Below are 14,246 nucleotides of genomic sequence, written 5' to 3'. Positions count from 1 at the left end.
GAGTGCCAGCTCATGTCCCAGAGTACAGAAGGCCTTCACATATTGCAAATTGGTATCAGGTCCTGGTACTTACTTTTACTGCAGACCTTGTACACTGCTGGCTGGCTTCATTTGTATTTAGCTCCCTCAGCCTTCAGAGAACCTTGAGCAGTACTTGTGTTTAGTAGACCCGTCATACAGGGAATAAGAAAGGCTAGTTAACTACTCTGGGCAGACAGTACAATTTTCTTTCAGTTCTAAATTTGGAACTATTTCTGAAAAGTCATGTTAAATGAAAATAAAGGTTTAAAATATATTCCCCATTTAATTCTCAATATATTCCCATGTAATTCTTAACTTATTAGATAATGCAATTTTAGACCCATAAAATAATTTATAGTTCAAACCACAACAAAACCCCTTGAGAAAATATATGATTGTTAACTCTTGAAACAAGGTTTTGAACTTGGACAAATGATGTCATGGAATTGTACACAGTTCACAGGCATTCTGGCAAGAGCACGACGTAAGGACTGGGGAGGCAGGGAAATGGAGAGCCAGGCTTTGCCCTGGGGAACTGTTGGCAGGCCTCTCGGGCCCAGTGAAGAAGGGGGCCTCCACCAGCGTACCAGGATGCATTTGTCAACAGAAGTTGCCTGTGAGGTTCATGACCACTCTAAGGACTTGTTGGTCACCAGTGACAGCTTCTGGAACCTGTTCTCACTATCTAGAGGGCGAGCAGGGTCTGAGCAGCCTTAAACATTCTACTTGGAAGGGTGGAGCCTGTCTCTCCACAGCACCTCAGGCTCAGGCCTGAGTCTACCTGTTGCACTTCAGTAGGCTAGGAGAATTTCCTGTCTGCTGTTTTAGGTCTTGTAAGAGGTTCTGTCAAGATTTTTGTTCCACTTAGAGTTGAAGTACTTCTTACGGTTTCCTTTATTTACAGTAAGGCCTTTTTCCTGTACAACAAAAAACTTTAGATTTTTTTTTTTTTAACTCACCAACCTAAAGGCACTAGGTATGTAGTGCTTCAGTAATTCTTAAAATTTTCTGTCCTGAAGGTTTATAAACATGCTCTGTGTTTGGCTTCATCTAAACAGTTTCCTGTACTGAACACTGATGTGCAAGAAGTAACAAGAAATCAAGAAAAGCAGAGCTGGTGGGAAAAAGCTTTGTACTCTCCCCTTTTCCCCACGTCAGAGTGTGAAGGTAAGGAGACTGTGCCATTATTCTGTTCACATTTCTGGTTCACCAAGAGCAACGGGTTCTTTAGGTATGAATACAGTCCAGAAAACACCAAAAAAGTTCCTATGGCCAGCACTTTGTAAGACCCTAGGGACACCTGGGTGATTGCAAATCGGACCCTGCTCTTAAACCTAAGCACTGACTGGTAGAAGGGTTTGGAAATTCATTAGAAGCATAAATGGCATGGACCTTTGAAGAGATGTGTGTAACCATCTTGACCATAGCGAAGGGAGTCCTCAAGGCAATCTTTGTGCAAAGAAGGCCACAGGGTGTGAGGCAGGGTGAAAGAACCACGTCCTATCAGGCTTAGCTTGAAGGTGAACCAGAAAGTCTGATGAGAAGGAGCCTACATGTATGAGAACCTGGCTTCTGGCTCCAGTTTGGTGTGCATTGAGGGGTGGCTGTGGGAAAGACTTGTTTGCAGGGTGTTTAGGTCAGATGTGTGCTGGAAGACTTGTAGCAACAACAGAGACAAAATTTAAGCTGGGGAGTTAGGTGATGGGAATAGGATGGGGAGATTCTGTAGTGGTTGCACCTGCCCTGAGCCTGCAGTGTGAGCAGCAGGAGGGAGTTAGGCTCTAGAGCAGTGGTTCTCAGACTGAGTTAGGAAGTACAAGGCAATCATTTTATGGTTGGGGTCACCACAACGTGAGGAACTGTTAAAGGGTAGCAGCATTAGGAAGGCTGAGAACTCCTGAGCTAGAGAGAAGGGTGGTGAGGAAGATGTCAGGGCCATGGAGTATCCACCCAGCCTCCTGAGTGATCCTTCTAGAAGCTGGATGAGTTTCAGACAGGTGCACCTAAGAGTCCAAGTCAGAGACCCCCATAGCTGTGCCTCAGAAGCTCCTCTGCATAAAGAGTGAGGAGAGGAAGAGGTCTATCACCGTGTAGCAAAGACGCTACTTCCTTGGGGATGATTTTTAGAAGCACTGCCTCAGTTTGGTTCACTGTGTCATTCGTTAGTAGGAGCCAGTTCCAGTTGAGCTCTGCATCTTGGGTATGCAGTCTGTTGTTGGCAGGGGCCAGTGAATGGATATAATGCTTTGTATGTGTATGCGAAATGCTGCATAGGGAAGCTGGGTGGAGAAGGAATGGTAGCCAGCCTTCTGAGTGGCAGCTGTGAGTTTAATCCTTGGGAAGCTCCCTAAACAGTGACGTATGAAGTACTCTTTCTGTTACCTCACATGGAGGCTATGCAGGAGGATAACTAGCTGTTCACCCCCTCGAAAGGATAGGCATTCCTGAAGCTTCTAGTATTAGAAATGATTAGTAATCAACATGTGCTGCTCTGGACACTGGCTAACTAGAACTCTGAGCATCCCAGGGGAGAAAGACTGTCTCCTTGTTGAGTAGGCTGAGGAGACAGGGTGTGTCCTGCTGAGAACCCTGCCCTGTGTACTTCTGTGTATATGTGTCTCTGATCAAAGTGCTGCTCTGGGGATGTATAAACACACTAGCTGCCCATCCTGGATGTGTGTCTTCTCGGTGGGGTTGGAGGCAGGGCACAGAGCACAGCAGCTGGGATTGGAGGAGCAGTGCGGGGTGGGGCACAGGTAGCGTGCTGAGGAGACTGCAGAGGGCTTGGTGGTGTTCTCCAGTGCTTACACTCTGGCTGTGGTGTGCTTGGACGCTTAGTTGCTACTGGCATGCATTGTCCAGGCTGTGTAGAGTGAACCCTCTGGGGAGCTGCACAGACTGTGATGGGGAGCAAGGCTAGCTGGAGCCTCGTGCCTCTGTGGGTAATTGCTGGGTTTCTTTGCTCTGTTGTTGTCTGCATTTGTAAAAGGAAGCCATCCCTATTGGGATGATAGGAATAAAGATGCCTCTTCAGCAGGCAAGGTTCCTGTAACTGTAACCCACATACAGTGATTGCTCAACAAACTATAGCTGTCACTGGGAGCATTAATAAGCCCATGGGATGAGCTCAGTATGATTCTTAGCCAAACCCCAGAGTGGAGGTGTGAAGATGAACATAGCATTTCTCAACCAGAAAAGAGCCACCTTCCCTTGCACAGTCTCTCTTCTGGCCCTGCTGTGTGTATGGAGTGAATGGGATGAAATGAGGCCACTCGAGCTCAGTGGCTTCCCAGCCGCCCAAAACCCATGTTCCAGGTTGGTGGTTATAGAAAATGTTGCTGTACCTGTCCACTTCTCACATAGCACCTCCTTGAAGAGGATGATGTTGCTTCTGTTTTAAAGAGGATGGATATGTGGCTTGGAGAGTCATGTCACAAGTAAGAAGCAGAACCTGGCATCTATTATGGCTTTTGTCACTCCAAGCCAGGGTTATTCAAGTAATGCCCAGGACTGATAGGTTATGAAGAATATCCACATGGCAAGCAAAGTCTGCACTTGGTGCCCAAGAGTATAGCACTCACTAAGGCTGGCCTTGTCTTCTGTGACTCGGGCACATGGGAGCCAGAGCATCCATTGACACCTGTGGTATAACTCTATCGAGCAGGGATGCTAAAGGATCAGCATTTCTGAGCTCTGTCAGAGCCAGGTCTGAACTAGCTTGGTTGGAGTCTCCATCCTTCTCTCTGACTCCATCACAGCTATCTTCTTCTTGGGTCAGTGGACAAGAGGCTAGGCTAAACCAAGACTAGGTTCAGCACAGGGGCTGTGCTCAGGAGTCACCTGGAAACTTCTCAGAAAGACTGATGGTCAATCTCCTGAGGCATAGGCTTCATAGTTCCTTAGGTGGCTAAATATCATAGTGCATAGATAAAACACAGTTGAAGCTGCTGCTGGATTGGATTCCTCCAACTCCAGTCCACATTGCCTTCTCATTCTGTGAGCCTTGGCTAACTGGACCATGAGCCTCCATGTGCACAGGTGTTAACAGGCTCGTGGGCATGCTGTTGAGTTATAACAGGCCAGCTGGTGACCTGCTTTGCTTTCTCATTGGGCTGCCTGTCTGGAACCTCTGCTGTTCCATGAGCATATCTGTGGTGCATTGACCGTCTCCCTCCACTTGACACTCATTCTTGAGAGCATGGGTCTCATGGTCTTTTCCCCTGTGTCCCAGGACCATTACATCATAGATCTGTGTATATATTTGTTGAATTGTTGAGATAATGTTTTACAGTAGAGTATGCTTATGCTGGCCTGGTTTTTATTATTCATTACATACTTGTAGCTGAAGTTTTCAGCTAATGTCATGTTTTCTCATACACTTCAGACTGGCTGTGCTTTCAATGACAACCTAAACCTCCAGAGGGTGGGGAGGCCTAGCTTTTCAGTGAGGTGAAACAAGGGTGTGTGTTTCAACTGTCTTAATTGAATTTCCCCCTTTCCCTCTTTTCCCTTCTCCATTCAAAATGATTAAGAATGTTATACAAATGCCAAGGGAGAGAATGGTATAGAAGAATGTCCAGATGCTAAAGAGACACCCAGTCGTGAAGAGCGTCTGTTAGATTTTAATAGGGTAAGTGGACTGTCCTCCTCCCTTCCATTCTAGTCACACACTTGAGGGTCCTGTGACCCACCCCTGGCCCATGTTCCCAGATCCTGAGTGTTGCCTTTCTCCTCTTGGCCCTTTTTTTGGATCTGCCTAACCCTAACCAGAAGCCCCAACCATTTGCCAGACCTTCATGAACAGCCCCTAACGTCCCCACTGACACTACACTGCTGGCACAGGGGGTCTTAAATGCTGTACTAAGCTGTTGTTTCTTGTTCAATCCTGGGCAGCATTTTCCTTCCAGTATACTTTTCCAACCTTTGTGGGACAGACCCTGCCCTTTCTGTGCTCTTGTGTACTCTCTGGGTGGAGTCCCACCATCCCAGACACTTCTGTCTCCCCAACATGCCTGTGAGTACCATGAAGGCATTCAAGACCTTGACCTACTTTTAGCTCAGACTCAAGCCTTCCACTGTTAGGCAAGTTAAGACCAGTGAATTGAAGGAAACCTGTTTTCTTCTCAGAGTTATCAATGTTAGCTCAAGCTCTGTAAGAATTTTCCAGAGCACCATATAGTGCTAATCCCACTGACTTACCAGTTTGTGTTAACATGTCAAGCCCACATGTGAGGCCTCCCCATAGCCTTCCTCCCTCAGGGTGTCTCTTTACCTGTCTCTTCCTCTCACCTCTGCCCACAGTGTCTGCCGGCCTGTTAATGTATCTCACCTCCACTTTCCATCCATTTCTTTATTCCACACCATCTTTTCCACTGCTACTCCTCAACAGCAGCCACAGCTTTTCTTGTCCTTGCGTCTGCTTGTCCTTGACAATTAGTGCCATTCTGCAAGACAGTGACCTAAAAACACCCCTGTGCACACTCATTCTTGGCACACTCATCCATTTTCAGAGTACAAAATGGAGGTATGTGGAGATGGAGCATAGGGCTGCTTACCCCAACAGTCTGGCTGTGGGATCCGTGCTCCCATGCTGTGCACTTGGAAGATTCTCTCCATGCCCGGAAGCCTTGTGTGCTTTGCTCTCACATAGCTTTTCTGTGTATCCACCTTGAGCTCAGAAACAGGGATTGTGATGGGGTGATGCTAATGGTGGATATTGTGATGCACTGGGAAATAGTGTTAGTTACTGTAACTGATGAAAGGGCTACTATTGCCGTCGAGTATTTTGGGGCTCCAGATGCCAGCCTTCCTATAAACACAAGAAGATGCTCTATACCACACTTGGTGATCCCGGCACTGCTGTGCAGAGCACCAGCCTTTGCTCAGGAGTGCCACCTTCTGGAGCACTCTGCCCCTGTTCAGAGTGCCCCTTAACCAGTATCCTCATGTCTACAGTATGAACCTCTGTCCTTTGGTTTGTTTGTCTGCTGGAACTGTGAGCCCCTGTGTATTACCATGTCTGTTTACTTATGGGAGCCTGGGCAAAGCTTCATGGGCTACCCTGAACCAGGTACTCAAAGACTTGCTGAGAGTTAAGGAGTCCCGTTGTCCTACCCTAATGTGGCACATAGATTCTTGTGGCTAGATGTGCAGAATTAGGATTGGACCCTTCAAGAGCAAAGAAGAGGTTCCTCTGAAACAGTGCGACTTCACGTTTTTATAGATTTCTATAGGAGATATCAGTGATTGCTACTTCATCTCTGTCTATGAATAGGATCAGCCTTTGGGGGGGATTGTCTGATTTTTGGTGTATTGAAAATTGTTTCTTGAATTGTAGGTGTCTTCTGTTTATGAAGCAAGATGCACAGGAGAGAGAGGTTCTGAGACAAAACCAAATGGCCTCCACAGGAAGATGTGTTCCAGTGCCAGCTCTGACACGGGCGACACAGGCTCCGAAGCCGGCGGAGAGTGGGTGGGCCCCAGCAGAGAGGAGCTCTTCTCCCGAACACATCTCTGACCCTGCAGAGTAGTGCCAGTCATTGAAAATGGCTGTGATGGGCAATTGCCTTGTGTGAGGCCTGTTAGTCTAAAGCAGCAACTTAGGTTTCTTCTTCAATTAACTGATCCACATCAGTGATTACCTTTCTCTTCTTGCTTATTTTAGCGTTGAGGACGGCTGTCCTGTTGAAGATTTGTTTCCAAGCTGTTAAGTTCTTGCTCTCTGAAGTAGACTAGACTGTGCTGTCCATGAGGAATGGGTGTGCATGTGCTTGTCCTAGTGCGTCCCGCTTCTGCATCGCAGCTGCAGGCCTCCCTCTGGCGGCTGTGTCGCCATCACCTTGTCAGCACCGTGGCGACAACCGCCACCGTCCAGAGACTCTAGCTCTGTTCTCTGAGCCAGGAGATCAGTCCTCCCCTGCAGTGGGTCAGGGCCTTGCTGAAGGAGGAGGGAAGCATGGTGACTCATCTGCAGGCTCATTCAGAAGATCTCATGGACATTGCTGTAGGAACACAAGGGTGTGCTTTAGAGACTTACAGGATACTGTGCTTTCTCTTAGGATTCCCCTAAAGTACCATGGAAGTTACTGTGGCTTGTGACTTTCTTGCTAACTGAAGAAGCCAAGGATTTGAGGCCCGGGTTAGGATGGGTGAGTTCTGCTACTGCAGTATGTCCATAGCAGGCACAGTGGAGTTCTCTGAGCTGCCTCTCCAGTGCATAGTTGAGGACCTTACTTGTAAATTGTTATCTGGTGACTACATTGAACTTAAGTCTCCAAGTGAACTTCAAAACATTGGACATGCAGTGAGGCCACCTCTTACCCCCAAAGAAATCTTTGGCTGCTGCAGCTAGCTGCTCTCGTGGCTGTGATGTAGTGTAGCTTGTATCTCATTTTGTGTTTGAGAGAATGCTCTGGGCAAGTTCTGCTTGTGGGCTGGGGTTGGTAGAGGAACTTCCCACACACTTCCCTGTGTGATTGCTGTTCTGATTATCGCCTTGTGGGACTTGGTGCAGCAGGCAGGCAGCAGGCCTCACACAGTTGCATCTAAGCGTGCTGATCACCTCGGATCTCTCTCGCAGCACTGCCACAGGTGCTACTAGGGCCAATTGTGTAAAACCTAAACATCCAAAATTATTTTTCTCTTTTAACCAACTTGTTGTTTTTAAAAACACCTTGTCTGTGACATGAGTTCAGCATGTCCAGTACATCAGGAGTGGCGGAGAGGTCTTAAGTAGTTGAATTGACCTCACCAGTAAGTGGGACAGCACTGGACATGTGTGTGGCTTCTTAGCTGGGAGTGGAGCTGCCCCTCAGGCCTTGCTGGGAGTACTTGAGTTTGTTGCCTGTTTCTCAGGAACACAGGAGACACCGTGGAGCCTGTGCAGGCACTGTCGTTCTGGCTTGCTGGCTCTTGCCATCTTAGGGTTTGTTTCATACAGCACATCCTCTGACACTGACAGTGGTGTGTGTGCGTGTGTGCATGTAGAAGGGTTCATGTTGCTCTTATTTATTTACAGGTATCAGATACATTTTATGTATTTTTTTCTTCTGGAGCTTCCTAAAATCTGATTAACATCTGCACTGAAATATAACCTATCATCAAAGGCAAAAAGGATTCGAAGTTGTAAATTCCTAAAATCAATGCCATCAAGATTACCCTAGAAATTGTTGCTATGACCAAATGGATTTCATACTCAGCCATGAGCTTGGGTGACCTGGACAGCCAATGTTTATCAGGAAAAGGCTCCAGGTGGCAAAGAAGCCTACCTCCTCAGCTGTGGGTGTGGGGAGAGGCCCCCCACAGGGGATACGGTGGGTCATCAAAGGCAAAGGGATAACTAGAGTCTGTATTTGGTTTCTTTTTGTAGTAAGTGGCTAAAGCTCAGAAGCTTTGGCACAGAATTAAAGTGTGGTTTTAGTTTCATGAATGGATGATCACAAAAAAAGCATTAAAAAAAAAGTTGGCAAACGCTGAAGCGCACTGTGGTATGAAGCGCGTTGCACATCCGTAGCACTGAAGTATCAGCTCCATTCCTGGGCTGATTTTCCCCCCGTGGTTGTATTGTTCTGATTTCACGTACACCAGAGTAACTGATTTTTTTTTTTTGTTTTGTTTTGTTTTCTTGTGGAGTTAACACCAAATAAAAATTTCAAAAATGTTTGTTGTTTTTATTTATCATAGCAATCTTTTAAAGTGAATAAGCAGTTTCTTCTGAACTGAGAAGAACAAGAGAGAGCCCGATCCTCTCCTGAGGACAGTTAGCCTCCCAGAGCTGGGAAAGCAAGTAGGCAGGGCCATATCCCCAACAGGTCCTGTCCCTCCCTGATAGACAAGTCTTCTTCATTGTGTTTTATTCTGGGAGGGGAAAAAGTCTCCATGTTAATGTGAATAGAGTCCATTGTACACAGAAGTCAGCAGGATGGCTCAATGGGAAAGGTGCTCACTGAATGGAGCTTGATCCCCAAGATCCACGGAAAGATGGAGACAGAATGACCTACAAAGTTAGCCTCTGACTTCTGAATGCCTGCCTGCCATGTACTGTACTCACACACTTACGCATGTACACAGTAACACATAAACACAATGTGTATACACAACAACAATAAACAACCAGTCAGTGTTTGAACAAGAGTAAAGGAAAACTTTGTAGGTCCCTGTAGGTATCCTTTAGATACCTGTCTCTAGGTCTGGGTGCCCACAGGGGCACAGCCATGCTACAGACTTCCTAGGCTGCCCTGCAGTCAGAACTGAGGCTTGAAAGTCTGTTACCCAGCAAAGATTGAGCAGGGGCCTCATTGACAGATAGAACATTCCTTTTTGTCTCTTTGATCTCCTGTAACTGATACTGAACTTCCTAGCTCAGTGCGGGACTAAGGACATGACATTCTTCCTGGGTACCAGCAGGCACATCCCATGAGGTGGCTAAGCCCCTTTCCCTGTTGACTTGCCCTGAGCCCAGATGTGCCCACAGGTTGTATTGACTGCCCCCTCTGCTTTCTATGTGGTTTCTTTACAGACTGTCAGCTCAGGTGCTTTACAGATGCTCTGCCTACAAGAGCAGGGACAGTGCTAAGTAGCAGTTAACCAGCCTTCACCTGTTCCTGTCCTTGGGAGTATGACCATCCCAGCATCCAGAAAAACCTCCACCTCTGTTGTCTAAGCAGCCGGCCACTTCTGTAGCCACCAGTGCTCTGACACTGAGCATCATATGGTGGGTTCTAGACATATGGTAAGTGGCCAACTACAGTTCCGGAACTGCAACCTGCTAACCCCCCAGGAGCCTAGGAACAGAGAGCATGGCCCAGACCTTGAAAGCTGCTCATTGAGTGCTTGCTTGTTGAAAGCACCAAGACCAGGAAGCCCTGCTGGCCCAGCACTGCCTTGCACTGTAGGCTCTTGAGTATTTTCAGAATAGTCACCTCACATGGTCAGGCTGGCAGTCACTGACTGCTCCAGTGACACTGATGGTACCAGCTGGTTCTGGGGCTCAGGGTTCTAGGTGTAAATGGTCCACATGGCCAAGAGGATTGAGAGATGGTGTGGCTACCAGGTGCTTGTTCAAGATCTTGCACCTGCCCTCTGCAGTCCCAGTGGCTTTGACATGCTAGAACTGCCTCATCCCAGTTCATGCAGTGTGAGGGGTTTGGTCAGGCCCTGTAGCAAGAATCTGGTCAGCTCAAGGCCCTAACAGGCCATACTCAGTGGCTCCTTTGGTTGTCCCTGACTTTCGAGTAGTAGTGGCTGTGCTCCAAGGCAGGGGTCAAGGACAACAGGAACCAGGTATGCAAGGAGAGCCTGGCCAAGGAGCTCAGAGCACCACGCCACCCTGGAGAGTAAATGGCACAGCCTGGTACCTGGACCATAGTTCAGGTATTACTTGGAGACCAGGGGTGGGAAGGCCTTATATCCCTACAGGCCCTGTCACAGATGGAGATGGTGTCCCCATCTACGGTATCTTGAAGGTTAGTTGAGAAGCACCAAAGCTGCCAAGGATATTGGTCCTCAGGAGAAGCCAAAAACCAGGAGCCCATATCATAGGGGTGCGCTGTCCATTCGTCACCTTTGTTGCCACCTGGTGTGGCATGGTGGAAAGACCCTCTGCCCTACTAGCTGTTCCTCCCTCCCTGCCTTGCAGCAAAAGTTTCACCTCACCTTGGCTGAGCCTAACAGGCTCTGAAGCATTCCTAGCCCTTCCTATACATCTTACCCTAGGAGGAGTCATGTTCCTGCCCTGCACCCCCATTCCCACCAGTGCCCTACTATAACCAGTGCACAAAGCAGATCCACCTCACACCCACCAGTGCCCCCAGCAAGCTCTGAGGCTGCGAAGTCTCAAGCACAGGGCTATGCCTCACAACAGAGAATTCCAAGCTGGAAAGAATTCCACCATTGGTGCCAGGGTCCTGGGGTGTAGGTCTCCCTCAAGGGCTTCGAGAACTTTGCTGTATGCCTTGGACACAGGTTTGTCCTCCAAGAGACCTCAGGCTGGGGACACATGGGCAGTAGCCCAGGACGTCTGTTTGCTGAGAATATTCAGGAAGGGGAGTGCCAGCTGGCTTCAAGGACAAAAGTCCATCCTTCCTCTGCTGAGGACGTGGTATTGAAAGAACCTGAATCCTGCCACAATCTTAGGCTGAAAAACCAGTAGAGGGGAAGCTTTTGTAGAGTGAAGAGCTGGGTCTGGTGACTCTTATCTATGGAAGTATTCAGGTCGGGTTTCCTTGTGGTCACTGATACCAAACCATCACTAGATCATCCCACAGCAAGCTGCAGACCAATGATAACCATCAGCCCCTTGTGCACTTAGGCCCAAGGCTGCCTGATGTGAAAGGTCTGGTCACATGCACTCTCCCCAAGGGTTCCTACAGCAGGGCAGTGAGTAGGGTGCCAACTGCTGGGAAGGGCAGGACCAATTAGATGGGAATGGTGCAGTGGGCACCCTCTGGAGCTGATCTCAGGGACATCCCAAGAGCCGGTAAAGGCCTACTGGCAGCACTCTGCTGCCTCATCACTGTGGTTCCCCGAGGCTTGGGATTTCTCAGAATCCAGACTTTGAGTCCTGGATTTGCCTGACTTCAGTGGAGGGAGGGGGAGACAGGAAGAGGATTGGAGCGGCCTTCACAGGCCTCCAAGGTTGAGTAGGGATCTGAGCTCAGGCGGAGGAGGCAGAAAATGCCCTGGGAGTCTTCTAATCAGGGACCTAAACCACCCTAAAGTTGCACCCTTTAACACAGTTCCTCCTGTTGTGGGGACTCCCAACCATAAAATTATTTCATTGCTAGTCCATAAGTGTAATTTGGGCGGGGGGGGGGGAGGGGGCTGGAGAGATGGCTCAGCAGTTAAGAGCACTGACTACTCTTCTGGAGGTCCTGAGTTCAATTCCCAGCAACCACATGGTGGCTCACAGCCATCTGTAGAGCAGATGCCCTCTTCTGGTGTGTCTGAAAAAAGCTACAGTGTACTTACATATAGTACATTTTAAAAGTCCTTAAAAAAATAAGTGTAATTTTGCTGTGGTTATGATTCATAATGTAAATATCTGATTTGCAACCCCAAAGGGGTCATGACCCACAGGTTGAGAACAACTGCTGTGCACCAACCACTTCCCCAGGACCTGTGAAGGAGCAGCATGGGTGCTTTTGTATCCCTCTCATTCATGGGGATGTGAGGGGTTTTGCGGGTGGGGGTGGGGGTGAGATGAAGGGAATGTATCCCCCTTATTCAGAGCCCACAGGGCTTAGCCACTTAGTTCACTGGGCAAGCCAGGGCCTGACATTCGGCATTTTGCACCCCCACCAGCTGGTTTCCCAGCTCCTGAGGGATTGACTCTAAGGGTTTATAGGCTCTCCATACTTCCAGTTTGCTCTGTTCACTTCCTCAGTGGTTAAAAGCAGTCTCTCAACTTTCTGCCCCAGCTGTCTGTTGCCATGCCCCCCACCCTATGCCCACACCCGCCATTATGGACTCCGAGACCCTGAAACCAAACTTTTCCTTAAATTGCTTCTGGTCATGCTAATGCAGACTCTTTACAGAGAGGAGAAGGAGAGACAGACAACAGAGAGCTGAATAGCAGGAGAATGTGCTTAAACCTGCTTAAGCAACTTAGCCAAGGAAACTCTTAAAATAAAAGGTCTTGGGGCCAGAGAGATAGATGGCTCAGTGGTTAAGAGCACTTGCTGCTCTTTGGAGGACCCAAATTCACTTCCCAACTCCCACATCAGATGGTGAGACTCACAACCATCTGTAGTTCCGGCTCCAGGGGATCTGACACCTCTACCTTTCTGAGAGCAACTGCACTCACATGCACAAAACCACATGCATATGCATAATTAAAAATAATAAAAAACATTTTTAAAAATAAAATCTTGCCAGGCGTGGTGGCGCATGCCTTTAATCCCAGCACTCAGGAGGCAGAGGCAGGCGGATTTCTGAGTTCGAGGCCAGCCTGGTCTACAAAGTGAGTGCCAGGACAGCCAGGGCTACACAGAGAAACCCTGTCTCGAAAAACCAAAAAAGGGCTGGTGAGATGGCTCAGTGGGTAAGAGCACCCGACTGCTCTTCCGAAGGTCCAGAGTTCAAATCCCAGCAACCACATGGTGGCTCACAACCATCCGCAACGAGATCTGGCGCCCTCTTCTGGAGTGTCTGAAGACAGCTACAATGTACTTACATATAATAAATAAAATCTTTAAAAAAATAAATAAATAAAATAAAATCTTTAAAAATAAAAATAAAAAACAGGGTTCCAACTTACTCTCCACTACCACAAAAGATGGAAAAAAGAAGAGGAGGGGAAGAAGGAAGAGAAAGTTGAGGATGATGATGATGAAGAGGAGCAGAAAAGAGGAAAAGGACGATAAGGAGAAGGAGCAGGAGGGAGGAACAGGAGCGTGAAGAGGAGGAGGGGGGAAGAGGAGGAGGAGCAGGAGGGAGGAGAAACAGATGACTGTGGTATTAGAAGACAGAACTATCCTATGTCCTTAGTTATGTATGCTGGCAGTGTAGGAATAGTGCCAGGAAAGCTGTCCTACTTCGGGATTGTGTGGAAGAAGTGGAGATGTTTACTGTGGACTGGTAACTCTTGAGATGTGCTCCAGGATTCAGGCAAAGTGAAAATGTGTAACTACGAAAAGTGAGCAGAGCTCTGTACCATGGCATGGCATGAGCTTTCCACTCTCTAAGTGTATTTGATATTCTCCAGCATAATGTGCCCTGAGACACATCTTGAGGTGTTATAACTGAGCCTCTAGGTTTGGACCAGCAGCAGAGCTGGGTTCTGAAACATTCAGCTGGAACAGGAGGAGCTACATCCAGGTCTTGCTCGTAGCTTCTGCCCTCACAGACTGCCACCAGCTCTGCGGGGAAGAGATACTACAAAAGCACCTTCTTCCACTGAGCCTCCACAAGTCTTCAAGCTGTTGCAACAGGCCTGCCTCTAGGGCAGCCTCTCCCAAGGTCAGAACAGAGCCTATTTGCCACACCTACTCACTTCCAAGTTAGAGTGCTGTGCTTCTGGGAGGGTAATTCGGTGTCCATGGCCCTCTGAGTTTCCTGAGCCTCACTAAACTGAACCCAGGGCTCTCTTCTATTCCCTGCCTCCAGCTGCTGAGACCCATTTAGGGCCTTTGCAGGGTGTGTGTGTGTGTGTGTGTGTGTGTGCTTCCTCCTGCTGTTTAGCATCTCAGTCCTGGCGTTTATCTGCATACCCTGGGGACATGCATCCA

General features: G+C 48.2%; 1 protein-coding gene across 6 annotated transcripts in view; it reads left to right on the top strand.

Annotated features, from left to right (window-relative positions):
- Kiaa0232 (KIAA0232 ortholog) overlaps positions 1–8,678 on the top strand; it is a 64,783-nt gene extending 56,105 nt beyond the window's left edge. For 4 of the 6 annotated variants that reach the window (XM_029477044.1, XM_029477043.1, XM_029477045.1 and 1 more), the window contains 3 exons: positions 1,041–1,188; positions 4,554–4,651; positions 6,359–8,658. In XM_029477044.1, the coding sequence (XP_029332904.1) occupies positions 1,041–1,188; positions 4,554–4,651; positions 6,359–6,538 (426 nt within the window). In that variant the 3' untranslated portion in view covers positions 6,539–8,658. Of the gene's footprint in view, positions 1–1,040; positions 1,189–4,553; positions 4,652–6,358 lie in introns of all 6 variants that reach the window. The other 2 variants (XM_021162283.2, XM_029477047.1) reach the window with 2 other exon arrangements.
- Positions 8,679–14,246: the final 5,568 nt, after the last annotated feature.

Source organism: Mus caroli, chromosome 5 (assembly GCF_900094665.2).
Source record: "Mus caroli chromosome 5, CAROLI_EIJ_v1.1, whole genome shotgun sequence".
NCBI classification, from domain to species: domain Eukaryota; kingdom Metazoa; phylum Chordata; class Mammalia; order Rodentia; family Muridae; genus Mus; species Mus caroli.
This window is presented reverse-complemented; position numbering and strand designations above follow the sequence as displayed.